Below are 23,563 nucleotides of genomic sequence, written 5' to 3'. Positions count from 1 at the left end.
GCAAATATTACCACAAGTTTTTGAGCATGAGTCTGGTTTCGGTCTAGCGAGCAGAAAGAATAATCTGTTTTCTACTAAGTTGACCAGTTTTGTGTTGAACGTTTTGAAGCTTTTTGTGAATAAATAATATTTCATTAGGAGAGAAAAAATATAATAAAAATTATATATAGCAGAATTTTATATCCTTTATTGAGAATCGTATTTGTATGAACTTAAATGTTATTAAATATTTTTGCATGTTAAAAATAAATCCGAACCCGGTAACGGGGCAAGTTTACGCGTTGACATTGGAGCACCTGTACGCACGTTCTTACTGTGTCTTACTTAAACGTGCCCTTGACATTTTTTTCGCTACAAACTGTCTTAAACCTTTTTAGTATTTTCCGGCTATTTAGTTTTGAAAAAATGGATTTAATTTTAAACTAAGTTACATTTTTTATCCTATAGCTTTCAAATATAGCCATCATCTAGTCTTCATGCCCCTTCAGCTCTAACTTTATACACTATTCAGTCTGTAATAAATTTGCTTTGTTTCAACGATGTTAAGATATTACGTTCAACATAGTAACAGGACCACGTTAGGTGTCAAAATAAATATGCGTAAACGTGCCCCGCGTCCGGGGCAAATTTACGAAACCAACTCGAAAATAATTTTTTTAACGGTTAAAAACAAACTGAGCAACAACTGCATATACCAATTTTGATTCCATTAACTGCTTCATAAAACAACAATGTCTAAAATTTTCTGTTAAAACATAAAAATTTGAAAATTCATTGAAAAAAATCCGCGTAAATGTGCCCTAGTCTACCCTACTATATATTTACGATGGTTTTAAAATACATTGTTTATCAAAACACGTTCAACATGACGGCGATGGTTTTCGTCTACCTCCTGGAACCGTGATATTGCATGTTCTACAGTTGACCGCAATACATATGTTTGGCCATGGACATGTGGGGAAATGTGGGGTAAAATGAAATAGCTGTGCAAAGATAAATGGTGAAATACTTATTCAATTCTTAGCCCAAGTTATCTAGTAATATTTTAACCATGTAGTAAAACATGTCGTCTACTGCAGTCAGAAAAAATCATCTCTAAAAAACAAAACATATGATAAAACAATTAGTTTTAGTAAAATTGATACTCTCTTTTTTTTTTGTGGTAAATATTTTTTTTTGTTAGGGTTGGTTGGGAGAAGTTATGGTCACCGGGGTAAGTGGGTCACCCCCCCCCCTAAAACTGAAATATGGTTAAAGTAATGTAAGACAAACAACGTTAGAAGAAGCACAAATTTGCAAATTACAGCAGACACGTGTTTCGGCGTTACAGGAAACGCCTTTTTCAATGCAAAAAATAATGAGCTTATGGATGAAAGTTCTGCTGTAATTTGCAAATTTGTGCTTCTTCTAACGTTGTTTGTCTTACATTACTGTTCAGCACAAAGGTATTTATTTATCTTATGGATAAAGTGTTCAAACATTTTTACACTGGTCATGTTAAATTTCACCAGTGATTGATTTTGCACATATTCGGGTTTCGTGGAATTTTTTTTCCAGGCCATAATATTTACTCAAAAAAAAAAAAATAATAATAATAATAAATAAATAAATAAAAATAAAAAAATTGCGAGTTCAAGCAACATTTTTTAAAGAAGTGTTTCCAGGTTAGTTTTTATTATTTTTTTATGCTAATTAATTTTTCACGTATAGTTTAATTTAAAGTTCATACTACAATAAAATTTTTTGTATGAAATGTTATTAATAAGTGTTTAAGAGGAGGAGTCCCACTTACCCCGTACATTTTTTCTATAAAGGTAAGTGAGTCTCCTCACTGCGGGGTAAGTAGGTCCTCCTATAATAATGGGGATTTTAAAATCAAAAGCAACTCTGATTAATCATTTGTACTAGTGAAATACAAGACAACTATGGTGACGTGGTAGGAATTGATAGTTCAGCTACAAAAACTGCTAAAGCTGGTGATTAAGTATTTGAAACATACATGAAAGAAAATCATTCAGATTTAAATAGGTCTAATGTTGGAAAATGATGTTACAAATTAAAAAATACTGTTGAATTTGACACTTTTTGTTGCCATAGTGCAGATGATATTGGAAATAATTACTGAGAATGAAGCGACAATGGTTCTTTCCTTAGTCAACTTTACACAGACGCAGTCATTTAGTGTTTCCCGTTTCTTTTTTAACTTGAAGTTTTGGCTAATTTTCTCAAATTGATCTTAATCAACTGTATTACGTTCATTAAACACTTTTGTATGTAAGAGTAAAATATATACCTATAGGATTTCAATAAATTTTACAAGTGAAATTGTTTTGTTTTCCGTTTTAAAGTTTTCCGTGATACAGATTTAAAAGAGAGTAAATATAACACAAATAGATTCATTTACAAAAAAATAAGTCACACTAAAAATTTATACTTTATCATGTAAGACACCCGTACCTCTTTTTTAGATATGCTTTATTTAAATTTAACTAAAAGCGGGTGATCCACCTACCCCTTACTATAGGGTAAGTGGGACACCAATCCGATTTTTTTTTTAAATATAATCATTAAGAATATTTAAATCATATTATTTTAGAAAATAATAATGAACTTTTGTTTGTTAATAATGTCCAAGTTAAAATAAGACAATAAGTTCAACTTTTATTGTCTCAAAACTTTTGTATAAGGTTTAAAAACTAACTATTCTCAAAAGGGGTCCCACTTAGACCAACCAAGCCTATTTTGAACTGATAAAACTCTTGTTATTAGGATTTTAAATATTAATTGAGATCTACTAACACTCGGTGTAGTTGGGTAGACCGGGGCACATTTACGAGGATTTTTTTCAATGAATTTTCCAATTTTTATGTTTGTACCTATGAAAATTTACACATTGTGATTTTATAAAGCCGTTAATGAAGTCAAAATTTGTGTATTCAGTTGTTGTTCAACTTGTGTTTTAAATCGTAAAATAAATGTTTTTTGAGTCCAAGTCAGTTGCGCAGCATCGAGTGGGGCACGTTCGCGCATATTAAAAATTACATCAAAGAGTAAGTGATATAGATATTTAACAAAATTTAAATGTTTTATTTCTCTAAATGTTCTTTCAAAACATTTTAAAAATTGGAAAATCACAAATAATTAAATAAAGAACATTTTATAGGCTAAACTAAAATCATAGAGCTTATTACGAATTAAAAACATAGTCATCTTCTTCATCACTGGTAGATTTTTACTAACAAAAATTAGGTATTCCTTTTCGCATACTTGACATGGGACTGCGTTTTGACATTTTAGGCATTGATCCCTGTCTTATCCTTTTTTCGATTGGTTATGTGCTTTCAAACAATAGGTGCAAGCACAACAGAATCGTTTATTAATTTCTTTTTTACAGAGTGTACTAACTTTTTCTCTGTCTCAGGCTTTGGTTTCATATTTTTTTTTTTTTTTTTTGATGTCTATTTCTGTTTCAATAGAAACTTGTAAATTTAGAAGTAATTTCTCTCTCTTTTCTTTTTTTTTTGTTCTGCCCATTTTGTTCATTTCTTTGTAGCTTCTAACTGCTCTTGTCTGAGGGCTTCTTTAATCGGAATATCAGTTAGGAAAGAAAAAAAAAGGAGGATGCTCACACAATCTTTTCCTAGTTCCTAAGCTTTGGTCCTACTTTTTCACATGGTCTCAGTTGGGGTAGTTCATATGTGACAATGTGGAGGGCCTAGTGGGAGAAATACTTGGATTATCATAAGCCTTTTCATTATTTTGACACCTAAGGTGGTTCTGTTAGTGTTTTGAACGTAATGTCTTACTATCTTTAAAACACAAATGTTTTACAGGCTGAATAGTATATAAAGTTAAAGCTGAACAGGCATGAAGACAACATTATATGATTGTAAGCTATAATGTACGAATCTGTTACTTAATTAGCAATGAATGGTGATTTTCAAATTTAAATTACCTGAAAATACTAAAGGTTTGAGACAGTACAGAGCGAAAAAGGCGTACGAGGCCCGTTTAGAAGTTAGACAGAATGTAATAAGACACACAGTGAGAACGTGCGTAAATGTGCCCCAATGAAAATGCGTAAACATATCCCGTCGGCAAGTTTGCATTTGTTTTTAACGTGCAACAAAATTTAATAAATTTCCTGTCCATATAAATACAATTCTCAAAAAAAGGATGAAATTCTACTACTTTTTATATATTTTTTTGTGTTTAACAAAGGATTATTTATTCACAATAAGCTTTAAAATGTTCAACACAAAATTTACTCGGCTCGGTAGAAAACAGATTTTTCTATCCGCATGCTAAACCGAAGCTCGAATGATGCTCAAAAACTTGTGAGAATATTTGCTAAGGAGTAGCATCAATTTGGTATGAGTGCTGGCTCTCCATTTATGACTCGTTTTGGAAAAAGGGCACTGCGTAAACGTACTCAATGCGTAAACGCGTCCCGGTCTACCCTATTTATTTCCTTAATATTAAGCTTATTTGTATTTTAAATATTTTGCACAATTAGTGAAGTCTATGTAAAAAGTCAAGTTAAAGTGAAATAGCTCATGTCATTCAATTATACAATCATTTATTAAATATCTGACTTATTCAGTTGTTATTTTTTTTTCATTCCTTCATTAAATAATTCACTTATTTATTCATTCATTCATTCACTACTTCATTCATTCTTTCATTTACTCATTCATTTCATCAAAAGTATTTGTAAAGTAAAAAAATAAGTTATCGGAAAAACATTTCATTTTTTACATCGCCACATGAAAAAAAAGGAAGCATTTTCCAATTCTTCGAAGGTACAAATTTAGTGTAATTAAAAATAATGTTTCAAAGAAAATTTTACCGTAAAATACTTTGTTTTTTCTTTATATACCCTAATTTTCAAAACAAATTTCAAAGTTTTTCATTTTGAAAAAAAAAAAGTTATTTTAACTATGTATTTCACTTTGCCCCACATTCCCTTACTTTTGGGGACTTCTGGGTTGAAAGAGGATAAATTCTTAAATTATCGCAAAGACAGTAATCGTTATTAACAGCGCAATGTGGTTCCTTACTCCTTGACCAAATCCAATAAATGATCCCTCGTTTTGAAGCTTATCGTGCCGGCTAATGACGAAAAATAAACCCACGGCCTAAAAATTGCTTTGTTTGGTCAAAAAAAAAAAAAAATCCTTTTTTTTTAATTTTTTATTATACATTAGTTCAATGAATGCATTTGGAAACGTAGACACGTTTGCTCAGTAATTACGCTTTTCACCCACTTAACTTATGATTATTTATTAGAATATAAAGGAAAACATAAAAATTGCTATCAACTTCACAATTTTAATGAAAGCCAATGACCCGTTTAATTTAGTTGACCTTTTTTAAATTTTAATTTGAACGCACTTTTAGTGTTAGCATAAAAATTGACGATACATTTCTCATTTGGTAACTTGCGTTAGATGTGGCTTGGTGTTGAATAAAACACAATATTTAGGCTTTGAAAGTTGTAATAACTTTAGAAATTTATAAAAAAATAAAATGAAATAAAATAATTATAGAAATAAAATCATTTAAATTTTGACGTCTCGCATTCAAGTTATGTTTTCCACGATTACGACTTGCCATAGGATTTTACTCGTTGGGTTTCTTGTTTCCACAAGTGAAATGGAATAGAAATGGCCAAGAAATTTGCAACCATCATATTATGACTGGTGTGGTCAGGTGGTCAGTCTAACGCTGAACCCCCGACTTGGTACTCCTTTTATCATGGGGGTAATGGCCTCCCTTCCCTCCCTCAAACCGCAAGCAAAAATTTTGAATGTTTGCTTGAAATAATATTAAAAAATGCCAAAACCATGAGATAAAGTAAATATCTTTTTGAATTCAATTTTTTTGGGAATTGCATGAAGTGGTTTATGCAAAGAAAGGGGAGGAGTCATGGGAGTCGTCGTCCCTGTCATATAATGTATTGAGACTCCTTGACGTTTAATATGCATTTTATTTTAGATGAATTTGGGAACCAGCTTTTCGTTACAACATTCAAATCATCTTAAGTCGTTCTGACAATATTTTAAAAACCTAAAGTCACGTTCACTTACAATTGTATTAAAAGTAACATTTGATGAAATAATTAAATATGCAAGGCTAAACTATATTACACGCCCTTTCTTTTCAATGAAACAATAAAATAAAACGTAAAAAGAAAAATTAAAAATTCAAATTTGGCTTAAAGTTTCAAAGCAAAATAAAAAGTCAATCATAGTCTTTAAAACGAATTGGCGGTCTAATTGCTCGTTTGGGTCTCGCCATTTTAGGAGTAACTGGAACAGCTTGTTTCACTGGGGTGGAATCGTCTAACTTTCTTGGTCTTAAGTGTATTCTATTACGGCGATATACAGTTCCTTCTGCGGACTGTACTAAATATGATCTTTGACTGTGTTTCTTTATAATAGTTCCTGGTATCCATTTTCGATGATCAATCTGTAGATACACTGGATCTTTTACATTTAAAGATTTTAATTTCGTTGTTGAAAAATCATAATAATATTTTTGCTTGTTTTGATTTTTCTTGAGTTGCTGAATGGTGCTTCTAGTGGAAAATAAAGGCTTTAGTAAAATTGTCTTCTGGGGTACCACTGACCTTAAGCGTCTTCCCATCAACATTTCTGCTGGAGAAGGCAATTTGAATTTTGGCGTGTTATTGTACTCCAAGATTGCTAAATTAGGATCGCCTCCAGAAGCTTTGACTTTCAAAAGGATGTTTTTCATTGTCCCTATTGATCTTTCAATCATTCCATTAGATCTTGGATATCTAGGAGATGATGTTATAGGTTGAATATCATAGGATTTCAAAAATGACAAATATGCTTGGCTGTCAAAAGGTGGGCCATTGTCTGAATGTATTTTCTGCGGAATTCCATGTGTACGAAATATTTGTTTAAGTGCACTGATCACTGCTGTAGCAGTTTTCGTGTTGAGCTTCCTCAATTCTATAAATTTTGAATAGTAATCTATTACTTGTAAGAAGTTATCTCCATCCAAATACATAAAGTCTACGCAAACTTCTTCCCAAGGCAGTTTTGGAATATCATAAGGCATTAATGTTTCTTTCTGATTTGCAGTTTGGCGCTCTTGGCAGACTTGGCATCGCTCCACGTAATCTTTAATATGTTCATTCATTTTCGGCCAGTACAAAGACACTTTAGCTTTATTTTGACATGTAGTGATACCTTGGTGTGCAGAATGCAATTTAGATAACACATAAGATTGCATGCTCTTTGGCACAACAAGTCTATGTCCAAGAAAAATCAAGTCATTACTGTCATGTAACTCTTCTATATATATAATTCTCTTACGTGCCGGCAAATGAAGGGGTGAATTTCTAAACCTCTGTTGGCAACACTTCGCCGATAAATCATGTAAACAAACTTCTACGTTGTTTTGAAATCTTGAATCACAGAATACTCAACGAACTTTTTTTTTTTTTGAGATGAGTTTGAGTCGGGCTGTGGCCCATTTCAACCTTAATCAGCAAAGAAAAGCTCAAAGAAGGCAGGAAACCGTTCTTGAATCCAATTTAAGACGAGCCATTTCCAGAGTTGTATTCTCTGATTCGCTGCCGATAATTTTTAGCGGCTGGGGAATTTTCAGTCAGCAGTTCCTTCAACAGATCAGGTGCGTCACACAATGCCGGTAACCGCACCTTTCCGTCATGGCAACATTTAGTATATTTATTTGCAGTATTACGCTCTTTCTGCCAATAAAGAGCACCACAAAATTCGCATTCTTCACACATTGCTCCACAATCATGTTCATCGGCAATGTTGTTTTGAACGCGTAGGCGCTTTGAGCGTCGTCTATTCTCTGCTTCAGTACGACAGTTCAGTTCAAAATGAATAACCGAGAAAGAATTTACTTTATTCCTTTTATTCTCAGCTGAAAGGTTTCGCCAAATTTGTTTAGGGTTATAGTAGTTTTAGTATTGTGCAAGCAAAGTAGCCTTGGCGAGTTTTCGCGTTTTTAGTTAAACCATTTTTTGTTCGTGACGTGGCAAGGATTCAGAATAACAACAAGAAGGACAAACGTTTGAGAAAATATGTTTGGTGCTCTCTGAGCCTGTTTTTAGTCATGGCCAGCTCTATGTGGCATTATCAAGAACAAGATCTTTTGAAGCAGTGTCAGTTGTGGCTCCCAAACGGGACATTTTTAATTGTGTATATGAGGAAGTTTTCTCAGATTAGAATATATAAGAGTGTAAATATGTAAATATATAAGAGTGTAAATAATGTAAATACATCCCTCGGGGGAGGCCTGTAACCCCTAGAGGGCGCGTCCCCAGGTGGCGGATAGGGGAATGCCTTCATTGGTTTTCCAATGGGTGGTAGAAGGGAAATAAAATACCTTCCGCGGACCAACAGGTAGAAGTGCAATCTCTCCAAAGCAATGACAGACACTTTTGTATCTATAATGGTAAAGTTGTGCACATTGCCAAGGCAGTCATCTTACATACAGCAAAGTTAAACTGTCGAAAATCTGGCTAAAGCAGACAAATTAACATTATGAACGTAATTTTCATATTGGTTAAATGGATGGTGACCTAAATGCAATTACCAACTTTAATTTTTACGGAAAATTTTAGCTAGGCTAATGTATTGGCATACAGCGAGCGAGCGAAGCGAGCATGGATCGCGAAGCGATCCACAGGGAACTGCGTAAGCAGTTCCGGGGGTTGGCGAGCGATAGCGAGCAGGGGGCGATAGCCCCCTAGTCTTTAAAATTCCAATAAGGTCTCAGTTTTTCTGGAACTTGAGTAAATTGTTTTGGCCATCCATTTTGTATTAACAACTTTAATCTGGATAGATCTTCATCCTCCTTTACAGCATTTTGCATTTCAGCTGTTCGTTCATCTGTTGTTGATAGAATCGTATGTACAGTTGCAGCTCCTCCCTCCAAGAAACTTGTGTCTGCATAGACCTTAGTAGGACTTCTAGACAGAGCATCTGCTACATAAAGTTTCTTCCCTGGGACATATACAAGTTTAATTCTGTATTTTAAAAGTTCAAAAAGCATTCTTGGTAGAATTACGGTAACCGGGTCGCGGCGATAAATGTTTGATTCTGGCATCCCGCTACCTCAATTGGCGACAGAGCAATATTAGCAACCCTACAACAAAGCTGATTCGCTATTCGTTTGGCCAATCGGCGATACACAAAACTGTAATTGATTTGTCTCATAAACTTTTTTTTTTAATTCTACAGAATTAATATTTTTTAATTTCTGAAACTTTTTTTTTCTGAAAATTGGCAACGTAAACTATCTTTTCAATTTTTAGATCGTCGAAACATTTTATGAAATTTTACATCGTGGAATGTTTTTCACTCTTAACTATTTTAAGTTGTTGATTTAAAAATTAGTCATTCATATCTTTTGAATACTTTTTTTTAAGACTTTGCTCGCCGTAAGTACTTTCCTTCATGTTTTATTGTTCCATCTTTAATTTAAAATTTATTAATTATTGTAATTATTCAGTAAGGTAAAATTAAAATTTGCAGTTATGATAACGTTCTCTGACTGGATCTTTTCGTTTAGTTTAAGTTATCTAGTAGATTTTTTTCGTTTTACTGTTACACTTCAACTGTACTTAATGACGTTTTCTGTTTACTTGACGATTTATTTTATACTTTAATGTCGTTTTCGATCCAACTTTTAATGTTGTTAAATTTTGTTAGAACTTATTTTACATTCTTTTGTTCCTTAGAATTTGTTTCAATTTGTTTTGGTAGAGTAATTTAAATTTTAATGGAGTTGTTGAATCATTTAATTAGAATGTTATTTTACATTTTAACAGAGATTTAACGTTGTTTTGTAGTATTTTTAATTTATTTAGCAATTTTTTTGAATTTTAATACACTGTTAATGTTACATTAATGTTTCGTTTGCTTTTTGCTCATTTTGCTCATTGCTAGTTATGTATTCTGTTCGAATAAAATGTGCACGCTAGCCAAAAACAGCTTAAAATATTATTATTATTATTATTTTTTTTTTTTTGCATTAAATGATTTTGAAAACTAACAATTATCTGTTCCAAATATTCACTCCCCCACCCTTTTTTTTTTCTTTCAAGTATACTCTATGATTTCCTAAATTAGGTTTAATAATATGTTTCTTTGTATATTTTGTTACATTATCATCATTTAAAAGAGGAAAAAGAATTTTAATATTTTTTTTTCTTTGCGGTTACGATCAGAGAAAGAGAGTTAATATTCTCTTCGTTACGAAGGTGATAGTTTGAGTCATCCATAGCTCCGCCCATTTTCTTTGGGTCTATTCTTATTGGTGGATTTCCTTTGTTTACATTGAAGTACTTTGTTTACATTGAGTCGTAGGCGCCAACTTTGGCTGTTTTTGAAAAAATCCGCCAACGCGACCCGGTTACCGTAATTCTACCGCATTCTTTGCAATCTTGGCGAAAGATTTTCAATTGGTTTTTTCAACAAACCAAGAAGAGGCTTGTGATCTGTCTCCACAACTGTATCAGTACCATATATAAAGTAGTGAAATTTTTTACAACCATTCACAACAGCTAAAAGTTCTTTCTCTATTTGGCTGTATCTTTGCTGAGTGTCATTAAGCGCACACGATGCATAGTAAACTGGGTGGTCTCCTTTTAGTAAAACTGCTCCTAAGCCGTATTGGCTAGCATCAACAGAGACAGTAGATTTTAAATCAGGATTATAGTACGCTAAAACGGGTGCAATGGATACACATTTCTTCAAATTTTCAAACACTTTTTGTTCATTACTAGTCCAAACAAATTCACTCTTCTTACTCAGTAGTTTTCTCAATATTCCTGTTCTGTCTGAGAGATTTTCGATCAATTTTCCTAGGTATGTAATCATTCCTAAAAATCTCTGCAATTCTGTTTTATTAGTAGGTGCTTTGAAATCAACAATAGCTTTAATTTTATCGTCATTAACTAAAACTCCTTCATTAGTTAAGTTATATCCTAAATATTTAACAGACTTTTGTTTAATTTGACTTTTCTCTTGGGAGAGTTTCAAACCAGCTTCTTTGGCTCTGTTTAAAACTGCTTTGAGTCGTCTATCATGTTCCTCTTCAGTTTTACCAAAAACTAAGATAGCATCAATATAGACAAGTATACCCTCCAAATCTCTAAAAATAGATTCTATCGTATTTTGATATACTTCAGGGGCGCTCGATAAGCCGTAAGGTAATCTACGAAACCTGAACCTCCCAAATGGAGTGGCAATTGTACATAAATTTGAACTTTCTTCATCTAAGGGTATCTGTAAAAATGCTGAAGATGCATCCAGAACTGTAAAGAATTCTCCTTCAATCTGAGAAAATAAGCTCTGTTGTGTAGGAATAGGATAGTGTTCTCGTTTAACGTATTTATTTAACATCCTAGGATCCATGCAAATTCTAATTTGATTATTTGGTTTCTGAACTATCACTATAGGATGTACCCAATCAGTCGATTCAACAACCTTTTCTATGACACCTTCCTTGGTCTACCATTTTATCGAGTTCACGCTTCACTTTCAATTTTAGTGAATATGGAATTATTCTCGGAGCTGAAATTTTGGGTTCAGCTCTGGCATCGAGCTTGATCTTATACACGTATGGTAATTTACCCAATTTTCCAGTAAACACATCTTGGAAATCTTTAACAATATCCTTACCAAGCGCAGAATCAACATGAACTGATGACTTTCTATGAACAAATCCCATTTTTTCACAAGCTTCAATTCCTAATAACGCACTTGACTCTTGGTCAACAATAAAAAATTCAATCAATTCTGATTTATTTTTAAATTTACACATCAGTTTAGAGGTTCCTATAACTTTCAGTTTATGTCCCGTGTATGATGTTAACTTTTTCCCTGTTTTTTCTAAACTCTCATTTTTCTTCACATCTTTAAAGATCCTGAAAGGCAAAACATTAACCTCGGCTCCAGTGTCAATTTTGAGAGATACTTCTTTATTATTTATGCAAACATTTTCTCTCCATTCTGACTTTAAAGTATTAATTTGACATTTTACTGAATCTAGTTTAACTGAATTGTCTTCGTGGTATAACTTTGATATACACCCCCAAAAATTACGCGCCAAATCTGGCATTCCCTACGGACTTTTTAGGGTTGCTGTTCCTTATTTTGGTGTTGCCAATTTAGGTTTTTTCAGCTTTTAGGTTTTTACTGTTGCCAAATTTAGTATTTTCATGTATTTTGTACCATTCTTTGAGTTTTTTAAAAAGTTTTGTGGCAACAATTTTTGTGGCAACAAAGTTTTGTGTCAACAAAAACAAAAAAAGTCGCCAAATTTCCGATTTGGGGGGGTATATCAAAGTAGTTCCGTCTTCGTCTTCATTTGATGTCGAAAAATTATCATTACTGTTAAGTTCATTTATTTTCTTCTTTTTCTTTTTCTTCATTTTACATGCAACGGAAAAATGATTCAAAAGAGAACAATTATAGCTTTTTTTCCCATATGCTGGGCATTTTCCGTAATCATGAACTGTTTTACATTTGGAACAACTTCTGTCCATTTTGCGATGGCTGTCATCGTTTCCTTTATGCCTGTTAAAAACTTTCCCGTGTTTATTTTTATCCTTAACAGCATCTATGTCTTTCGGATTATAGTCCGAATGTTCACTCATAACTTGAATTTGTTTAGTACTGGCTTCTTTTGCCCTACAATACTCTATAGCTTTTCCCAAAGTTAGCTCGGTTTCCATGAGCAATTTTTCTTTCGTCGAGGAATCTCGTATACCGATAACTAATAAATCTCGAACTAAGCTGTCCTCTTGGTTCTCAAAACAACAGTCTTTCGATAAATTTTTCAGATTTGTGACAAATGAGTCAACAGATTCACCTTCCTTCTGCCTGCTATTAAAGAATTTATAACGTGCAATCACAGTATTTGTCCTTGGCTGAAAATAATTGTCGAAAGCATTTAAAACTTCGTTGAAATTATTTCCAATTGCTTCACTAAGTTTGAAGCTATTAAATATGTCTATACATTCTTCGCCTATTATTCCTAATAATAAAGCTACTTTCATTTTATCTGGCTTCCTTATTTTATCGGATGCCTCCAAATAAAGCATAAAACGTTGCTTAAATTTTTTCCAATTTTCGGACAAATTGCCGGATAATTTCATACTTGAAGGTGCTTTCAACTCCATTTTTAAGGTATACTAATCTTTAATCAAGCATTAAAAACTCAGTTTCACAATAGCCAGAATATATCTATTAACTGACCTTTTATTATATTGCATAACTACTAACCTTTATCATGCCAAAATCGCTGAATTTAGGTTCGTTTTCAGCTGCCACCATGTCATATAATGTATTGAGACTCCTTGACGTTTAATATGTATTTTATTTTAGTTGAGTTTGGGAACCAGCTTTTCGTTACAACATTTAAATCATCTTAAGTCGTTCTGACAATATTTTAAAAACCTAAAGTCACGTTCACTTACAATTGTATTAAAAGTAACATTTGATGAAATAATTAAATATGCAAGGCTAAACTATATTACAGTCCCCCCAATCTGTGACAACACTTTTTAATCTGTTAAAAGTTTCGTTGCATTTGAGTAGTGAAAATGACTGCTTGAAGAAGAAAGAAAAGAAAACTTGACCAAAACCACAAGAGAGAGAAAATAATTTTTGATTTTCCTTGGGGTATACATATCACTTTTCTATTCAAATGGAGGCAGTAAATTGGCTCTGCTTGAGACATTCTCTTCTTTCCTCCGGCAGCTGTCTTCAGGAATCAGTATAATGAAAAGAAGTGTCTGCTGCCAAATCGCTTCTCATAGAGCAAATTTAATTGCCGATAGTTATTGTAATATGTCAATATTTTTATGTAAAGTTTCAGTAGATAATTCTTCTCTGTTGTGATTTTTAGATAGTTTCGTTTTTGTTCATGCTGAGTTTATTTAAAATGAGCTGTAAAAAGTTTAAATCAATGTTTTGGACTTTGTGTCGGATAAGAAAGGTAAAATTTTAGGATTGTGTTTGCTCGAAACCTCGTTGCACGAGGGTTTCCGTAATTAGCCTATCGTATTAGACGGAAACTGTGCTAAAAAAATCCGCGTTTGATAGAAAAAGGACTTCCCATAATCAAAATAATGAAGCGTTCGGGTGACAAAATATTGTTGTCTTTTTTGAAAAGTTTAAAAAAAAAAAAAACTGATGAACCCAAAAACGATGGAAACATATCCGGAATTCTTGTATCATAACTGTAACTCTTGTATCATTCTTGTAACATAATTCGTTTTATTCCAGTTCGTTCACAATAAAAATACCTTTGTCTTATAATAAATTTTGTTTTAGATGTGCCTACGATTGCCAATCTTTTAAGTGCTTTTTGAACGGATTTTTACTTGCTTTGCTTTGACGTGAAATTGTTTCCAAAACTACAATTTTAATTTTTTGTTCCATATGTTGAAGTTTCTTTCTAATAAACATAGACGAGTCAAGTGTCAGTCATATTGATCATTAATTCATTCTTGGTCAATCATGAAGTCTATCAACTCTTTTATTCAGTATTTATCTTAGCATACACAGTTAAAACTTTTTGCGCCATGCAATATGTTTTGCATGGGAAGCATATCCAAACTGGTTGCAAATTGAAAAATTATATAAACATAAATGTTACGAAAACATCAAGAATGCAGAATTCTTTCGCAGTTATTGGAATAATTAATTTTGTAAGTACAATGCTGTGCAATGTTTCGCATTAAATTTTGCACAAATTTATTCACTCATACCCCATAAGAGTAATTAAAATGAAACGAACGATTACTTGGCTCATACATGCCGAGCGCTGGATTTCTTTTCCCGAATACTGGAGCATTTTCTCGTGTCAACAATAGGTTAGTTTTTAAAGTAAAAATGGTTTTATTTCTGAAACAATTTAGTGAATCATTATCAAAAAGGTATAACCTAAAGCCTTACAATGTTTTTTTTTTTTTTTTGTATTGATTGCTGAAATTTGTAGGTTAACAAAAAATAGCAATCGCTGTCTTAAATGCCCGACTACTGGATCTCTTATCCTATTCCTTTTTTTCAATGTATAACGCTCCCACGAATGAAGCCTCATAGCTCATTCGGTTAGAGCGTCGTGTTAGAAACGCGAAGGTCATGTGTTCAATCCTCCTAGAGAGTTGGTTGCTTTGAATGACTCTTCTTCCTCGGTATGATTTCGATCCAAATTTTCAAGAATATACAACCTAAAGTTATTGCAGGATTCTCAACCACAGTTGTACAGTTGCATTAAAATCAGACAAAAAACTTCATTTAGCACAATAAATCTCAGTATCATGAATAACAATCTTAAGAGTTCTTTTTGGGGAGAGGATGGTTTTTTAATACTGCATTGAAGTACAAAAGAAAAGGAATCATTTTACTTTCATTTCCTACGCCATCCGCGAAAAATAACCAAACAACTCACATTGTTACTGTTTTCCGAAAGATTACCGCTAAAAATCGTATTTTTAAATTATCGCTGTATTATTATTAAAGAAAACTTCTTGCACGGATTTAGAGCCATCTACATTTCTTACATTACACCATTCTCTTTAACTAAGTGGTTTCTTGTAAATCTAAAAATGCAAGCATGTAGATTTCTTTAAAAATTATTTCCTTACTTACATTTAATGCATGGGCAAACTTTGTTTGAAACCAACGCAGGAGCTGTTCACATTGGTGTCTATACCACCTGGTAACTGTTATAGAACGCACTTCAGTCCGTTTTGAAACATATATATTTTAAATATAAATTATTTTGTTTCAGAGACAATGTGGAGAACAACTCATGAATCAAATTTTAACTCCTGCTATAATAGTAAGTATAATATTTACTTATACGTTTATTGAATAGTCATTCAATCCAGAAAACACAGACCGCTGCAGTGCACTGGAATTTTCAATAAGTTGTACACTGATACAAACCGATTACGCGATTTAAAAGTTAAACTAGTTCAATTATTTTGGATAACTTATTTCTGCCTTAAATTTTGCAAAAAAAAGTTTCCAAACAACACTGGACACACTCGAATGTGAATTCAATAATTCTAAATTTATGGCCTGAAATCTCCTCCTAAATACTGTTTTAAATGCTTGAATTCTTCTTGTACCTTCCCAACCTCTTCGCGTTTTTTTGTCCTCTATACATACAGCCAGTTATAAAAATAGTCAAAATAAAATGCAGATTTAACATATAAAAAGTTTTAAGCGAAAACAAAGAGTGAAAATTTACAAAATCTAAATTTATGGCCTCCAGGTTCTCAAATTCTTGTTTAATGAAATCATGCGCATAAAAAACAATAGTAAAACGAAATGAAACATTTGAGGACGAAAACTCTAGGAGATATTCAAGCACACAATTCTAAGGGACCGTATTGAAAGTAAGATGAAAATACGTCTTATCAGCAGAACATCAATAATGGCAATAGTTGAAGCATTATCTCGAACAGGGATATGAAGCAGGGACATATGAAGTATTGATGTCTCGAAAGGTCATTTCCCAACTCTACACGCTGATCTGTCATACCACGATGAGCAACATTTACAGATACTTGTACTTGAAAATTCATACTGCGACCGCTAGAGGGAAATGATCGCAGGAATACGCAGGGCCACCGTGATTCCCGACCTGACTCCCCTGGCTTTCTACTTGTCAGTCTGCATGGTTTCTACATGAACTCCATGGTGTACTAAACGCCGTAACATCGGTTATAGATCTCATTTCTAGGATCGCGAAAGTACGTGACACACGTGGCGAATTTGAACGGATCTGTGAATCCATGTATTGACGTTGTGAAACATGCATTGTGGCGATTGGAGCAAATTTTGAACATGTGTTGTGGTGTAATCATGTTCTACAATTAAAATCATACTAACAACACTGTCGGAATTTTTTCTTCCACCTTCTCTACCCCTGCATCATCGCCCTCTAGAGAATGCAGTTTGCATTTTCAAATACAAGTTTCTATGTAAATCTTGTTCATCGTGAAGTGACAGAGCAGCACGTTAACTTTGTAAACGATTTTTTGAGACACCCTATATCTTTATCCGTTTTATTGATTTTGAAAAATAAGTGTGAATGTATTACTAAACTACGTTACTACACACTAAAAAAATAGTACAATCTATAATTAGTTTCTGTGCGTATATGTAACCCTATCTCTTCCGGACTGGCAATTTATACCGGGTTAATACTGGTTCCGTTGAGTACAGGACATCCAGGCTGTTGTCATTTTTTTTTTTTCTTTTTTCAAAAGTAGGCTAATAAATGAAATTATACTAATGCAGCGTCAACTCTTGTTGTCTCGAAAATTAGAAAAGAATCCATCACAGATAAGAAATAAAAAGCACATCAAGGCTAAGCACAGATCCAACAGTTATAATAGACCTTCTGAGACATCTAAATATTATACATTTAATAGCTTTGTTTGTGTGGTGTATTTATTTCATTTTAATGTAATTATTTGTTCTATTTAACGGATTGTTTTATTTAAAAACTAAGCATTAAAGTTTAAATCGGCCATTCCACTGTCACGTGCGGGACAATCAGATGCAATAATTTTCCCAACGATTTTGAAACAAATCTTACTATTTTAATTAAACAAAAGAAGCTCATTTTTTAATCTTTACATTTGATATAAAAATGCTCCTGACAGTTATTTTTTACTTATTAATTTTTTATATTTAATTTATTTGCATGTGTCGCGTGCGAGAAATCCAAAATCAACCTCTTGTAACTTAATTAGTTAATCTGAATTAGTTAATATTTTTGCTCTATTAATGTGACAATGACGAAACAAATTGCAGGTTGTGAAAGTTAAGATTCCAAAGTAAGGGAAACATTGCTCATTTGTTGAGAAATAATAATTTAAACCATTGAAATTATGTAATTATGTATGGGGTTATTCCACGAAAAATTAGCCACTTTGTCTCGCACGTTTCATATGTTTCATTCAAAAGCAATAGTTTTACAAGATGAAGACGAAATCTTTTGCTTAAGAAAACACACTAATGTTCGTAATTTGTTAAGCAACAAATTTTGGTTAGTTACCATTTAAAGTGTTACTTTTATTAAAATGTATGAGGCATTACGTGAGGGATAGCGGGAAAACGGTAAAATAAAGAAGAAAACAAAGCCATGCCTAAAAAATATCATCGATAAGATTTACACGGTGATTTTACATTTGAAAAATAAAATCTCTAATATCTTGATTTCATAAGTTGCAATGTTTTGTATTATATTTTAGCCAGATTTAACAAAGGACGCTTTACAAGAATTAACAGTTGAGGAAAGGTTCCGAGAGTTTAGAAGCCTCGCATTCTTCGTAAGTAAGGCCTCAATGTTTTTTTTATAAGAAAGAACTACACATTGCATGCTTTTCAAGGAATTAAATGGAAATGTAGAAATGATACACTGTAAAAAAAATCCGAAACGTTACTGGTAATTTCCAGGGAACGTTTCGGGATTTCACAGATTTTCAACACTTTCCTGCGAGAAATAAGTATTTTTGTCAAAAAGTTTTCTGACTCGTAGACTTCTCACAGATTTGGGAAAAATATTTTTAGCTACCACTTTACTATGTGTATTGGCTTAAGAGCTATTACTGTTCATCCAGAATGACCAACTCCCAATGAGCACGCAAGTCACTGGATTCCACAGCTTTGCAAGAATTGCAAGCGAGTTGCCTGGTTCTTGCAGTTCTGTCTTAGCATTTTCTCTAGTTGCAATAAGGCTTTTGAGCTTTCTTGGCAAAACAGGAAGGCGCAAAGCTACTACATAAAACTTACTTAAGTTTTCTCTGAAGGCTCCTGCAATATGACAGGCTTTAACCGGAGGTACTTCTGGAGGTATTTAGAAATATTTAAGAATAATTTCAGGAAGGGTACTAACTTTTAGCTGAAAACACTCTTGTTTTTTGCAAGCTTTGTTACTGACAGAAATTGGGTTGCATTGAAGCAACCATGGTCAAAGCAGAATTGCAAGTAAGAATCCCTTGCCTTGCAAGGCTGCAGCTATCCATGGAATTATTCGCTCTCATTGGGAGCTTAGTCAATCAGGACGGGCTATACTCGACCTAAAACCGAAATATTTATTAACTCTCAGTCAATCTTTAAACCGGTAGCTAAAAATATTTTTCACAACAGTGAAAAGTCTGCAATGTAGCTTTTCAGGAAACTTTTTTGCTAATTGATTTTATGGGGAAATAGATGAAATCCCATGAAATCTTGAAACGTTCCACGTTTCGGAATTTTTTTACAGTGCAATAGTAGAATTTTGCTATAGCAATTATACGTTAGATCCAGGAATTCATAAGATAGATTTCTTTACCAGACAGAAATATGTTAATATATTTTGTCTTTTTAAATTTTACAAATTTTTTAACATTCATTGCCGTGATTTAGATATTTTTAACTTGTCATTTTACAATTTTAAGTTTTATGTTTTAATACTTTAAATGTATAATTTGTTTTAATTGCTATTTTTATATTATTGTTGCCACTGTAACTGGATTATTTCTGTAGTGTGCAATACTTTTAATAAATAAATAAATAAATATATAAATAGATATAGAAGAAAAATTTTTGGTGACCACGACACACTAGACACTTCTGAAAACGATGCCTCTCTTGATGGTTAGATTGAAACCTTTATCATTCTGGCGAACGTTCTTCATTAAGGCATAGTTTGCCGCATATTTCAACTGGACCAGAAAATTTTCAAGGCAAAAAATAACTAATACCATAGGATGATTTACAAATAACTTTACATTAAATAAACATCTACTAGGCAAATTAACCTTAATAGCGATATATGCCGTGTTCCCCAAGCAATGAAGCTTCAAATCTGAAATCTTGCTGATGTTGCTTTGTTCAAGTAAATTCAATTAATTTTTACTGTTGATGTATTCTCAAGTTCATTTATGTGGTTGAGAAAACAGTCTAACATTTATGGAAGAGAAGAAAGAAATACATTCACTAAAATTATTAGGAAATTTTCTTTATTATTGAGAAGAGTCATAAGTTGTGAAGTTTGATTAACTTTACAATTATAAAATTTACATCATGAAGGAAAAAAAAAATACATAGTGGGGTTCTTTCCTTCAGTTAAAAGTACTGCTTTTAGTCACTAAAATAGATAGAATAAGCAAAAAAACAAGAAGTTCTGTCTAGAACTAGACGAGCCTACTTTCACGTATACCCATACTACTTTCTAGTACCTGATCAATATTCTCAAAAATAGCTAAAATCGCAAATGTTTTCAAACATATTTTCAAAATACTTTAAGCTGATTTCTAGGAATAAAATATTCCTCATTCATCTAAAAAAAAAAAAAAACGAACAAATAAAATAGCAGCATTTTTTAAACAAAGCAGCTAATACACTTTTTTCCATTAAAAAAATCTTTAACAGCTTTCAAAACGAAAAAACAATAATTAAAATCAATAAACTCATTAAAATAAATATATCATATTAAAAAAAAATCGTTTCTTTTTCCCCTGTTGCCAAAAACAACTTTTTGAATGAATTAATTCACTTACCAAAATAAATATTAAAAAAAGGTCAACTTAAAAAAATAATTTTCATTGTCAAAAAAAAAAAAAAATCGTCTGCTCATATCTTTATGTAGAAACATAAATGACTTCGAGTTTATTCGCCGAAAACTGAATACCTAAATTAAAACTTAAGCGTAAAAATAAAACAAGTCAGATCAACAATAATTATTTCACAGTCAAAACCATAGCTGCGGAGTCGGAGTCAATCTCATTTTGGGGTAAAGGAGTCGGAGTCGAATATCTAAGAATCGGAGTCAGTCATTTGTCCTCCGTGTATAAATTTTTGCCAAAGCTACGAAGTCAGAGTCGAAGTCGGGGAGTCGGAGTCCGATTAATTATCGGGCACAGGAATCGGAGTCGGAGTCAAGTGCCCCTAAATTCTCGGAGTCGATGTCTGGAGTTTGCCGTCAAGAGCTATTTCCAACAAAATTTGTTTGAAGTAAATCCGCCTTCAAGTACGGAATCTACATTGACTTTCAATTTCCCCGTAGTTGCTAATGTTAAGGGTAGTGTTGTTCCGGATATCCGTATTCGTATCCGCGGATATCCGAAGTAAAATAAAGATTTGTATCCGTATCCGTTACTTTTTTGACGGATCTTAAGCGGATCATTTCTTTTCTAAATTTTTTTAAATATTTGAATAAAAACTCTTAAATGCCGTTTAAATTAGGTTTTGTTCCCTATTTAAATTTTAAGGTATTTCAGAAGCCAATTTGTAACCCCCTCCCCCCTTCGTTGCAAAAAGGAAGGGGAAATAAGTTTTAAAAGTGTGTATCATTGTGTCTTTTTGTGGCATCGTAACTCCAAAACAGATGAACCGATTTTGATAGTTCATTTTTCGTTCAAAAGGTGACTTGACCGAAAGTGTTCTTAGCTTGTCCTCGTTTTTTAGAACTTTAACTGCCGGAGATATTAATTAAAAACCGACTTAACGTTTTTCACAAATAGGGTAGTAAAAATTTAGCGGTACGTTAAAAAATATTGACCCTAATTGAAAGAACGAAGTTTTCTGCGTTTGATATTCATTTGAAACTTCCAACTTATACACAGTAGGAGCTATAATCATGTAAAGTAAATTTTAAATTCAATTCTAAGCCTTTATATGCGTGATTGGTAGCGATTTCACAGTCGGAAGATGAGGAGAAAAGGCTCAATGATTTAAAATTTTTACCTGCTGTCAGTTCATATTTGTTAACAAATGCGGATACGGATCCGTATCCGTATCCGCGGATCTACTTTTTTAACGATCCGGCACATCACTGGTTAAGGGATTTGAACTGCTCAAAATTGAACGGAAAATTGTTCAAATCAAAAAGATATTTTATATACAAGTTTTTCATCAAAAGCTTTTCCAACAAAGTTTGTTTGAAGCAAATTCGCCTCACAGTTCGGAATTGCCTTGAATTTCCTCGTAGGGGCTAATGTTAAGTTTTTTTGAACTGTTCAAAATTGAATGAAAAATAGTTCAAATCAAATAGTGAAATATGGGAGTGAGGTGTCCTCGCCGAAATCTTTCGAACAAAAAAAGTTTTTTCGAATCGGACTATTCATTCAAAAGTTATTGGGGGGGGGGGGGCAGACAGGCAGACCGTCAGACATTTTTCCTCATCTCAATACCCTACTTTCCAATTTTGAATTTTTTAAAAATTTATTTAATTATTTTATTTATTTTTGACTTTTTTGTTTGTTTTTCGCGATATTTTTAAGATGCATTAAGCCTTCTTTCATGCTTTTTTCTTCTTTTTCTGACTTTTACTGGAAAATAGGCTAAAAATGGCATGGAGCCAAAAAAAAAAAAAAATTAAGATCCCAATGTTGTTGTTTTTTTATTTTTTTTTTAAATCCGATTTTGGAAATAAGTTGTGAACTTTATTACGTCACAAGTGATGTATTTTGGCGCGCTGCTCCATTGGCGGAGTGAATGCTTTAAAATGCACATTGTTAGAAAAAAGGTTGCCACAAAACAGTAATATTAATAGCAATCATAATGGCAATTTTTAAGGAAGGAGTTTCTGAAGCAAACATGAAATTCATTAGTATTATTGCGCTATAATATTTTTATCTTTATCTAATGAAAAATATTGCGCTCTGCGCTGATGGTATCAGTGAATGGCATTTCATCACTTGTGATGTCATGAGCAGAAGCGAAAAATGAAATTGTATCAGTACACCGAGTATTTTTTTTTTTTTTAAATACTAGACTTTATCAAATTATTTAAGAAATGGTTGAAACTTGTTTTTAAGCATATGCTTTTAGAAAAAAATAATTTTAAAATTTCGGAAACAACCCAATTTATAGTAAAATCTGTATTTAATGAGATGTCGGTTTCTTTTTAACACTATATAATTAAAATTGACATTGTTTTACGAAATAGCATAACAACATTTTTTTTTTCAGCCTTGTATCCTCAAACTTATAGCAAAATGCATCACTGTTCCGGAGCAATGCTAAAGTAAAGAAATGATCATGCGTTATTAAGGATCGAAATCTACACAAGAATACGAAATACAGAAACTTATACGAATGCTTTTTTCTGTAACCATGATATGAAATGCAGCACGAGTACCAGGTTGCACACAGGTACCAAAAATGGTAATATGAAACCTATGTAATATGGCTAAAAAGAAGATGACATGACATTATCCGGTCAATGTTTGGATTCCTTAAATCAGTTATTTGCATCTGAACGAGGATGGGAACTTGACAATAAAAAATTCTAACTATTCGTTTATTCGTTTGTTTGTTTTTTTTTTTATAGCACTGATGGTTTTGTTGCCATTTATAGTTTTTAACCCCCGACACACAAAGGAAGAACGCCTAAACGGATGAACCGATTTTGAATTTCCTTTTTTTTTTTTTTTTTTGTTCCAAAGGAGAGTTGATCGGGAGTGTTCTTAGCTAGGTTGCATGATCAAATGTCAACTATGATCGGATGACATTTATATTAACGAAGATATTAATTA

General features: G+C 32.6%; 1 protein-coding gene across 1 annotated transcript in view; it reads left to right on the top strand.

Moving 5' to 3' along the window:
* Nucleotides 1-23,311, top strand: part of LOC129225582 (uncharacterized) — a 38,758-nt gene extending 15,447 nt beyond the window's left edge. The window contains exons 5-7 of the mRNA XM_054860033.1: nt 15,814-15,864; nt 18,293-18,370; nt 22,998-23,311. Of these exons, the coding sequence (XP_054716008.1) occupies nt 15,814-15,864; nt 18,293-18,370; nt 22,998-23,051 (183 nt within the window). The 3' untranslated portion in view covers nt 23,052-23,311. The remainder of the gene's footprint in view (nt 1-15,813; nt 15,865-18,292; nt 18,371-22,997) is intronic.
* The last annotated feature ends 252 nt before the right edge of the window (nt 23,312-23,563 follow it).

The sequence above is a fragment of the Uloborus diversus genome, chromosome 7 (assembly GCF_026930045.1).
Source record: "Uloborus diversus isolate 005 chromosome 7, Udiv.v.3.1, whole genome shotgun sequence".
Lineage (NCBI taxonomy): Eukaryota > Metazoa > Arthropoda > Arachnida > Araneae > Uloboridae > Uloborus > Uloborus diversus.
The sequence above is the reverse complement of the archived record's forward strand: the minus strand, read 5'-3'. Positions and strand labels throughout refer to the sequence as shown.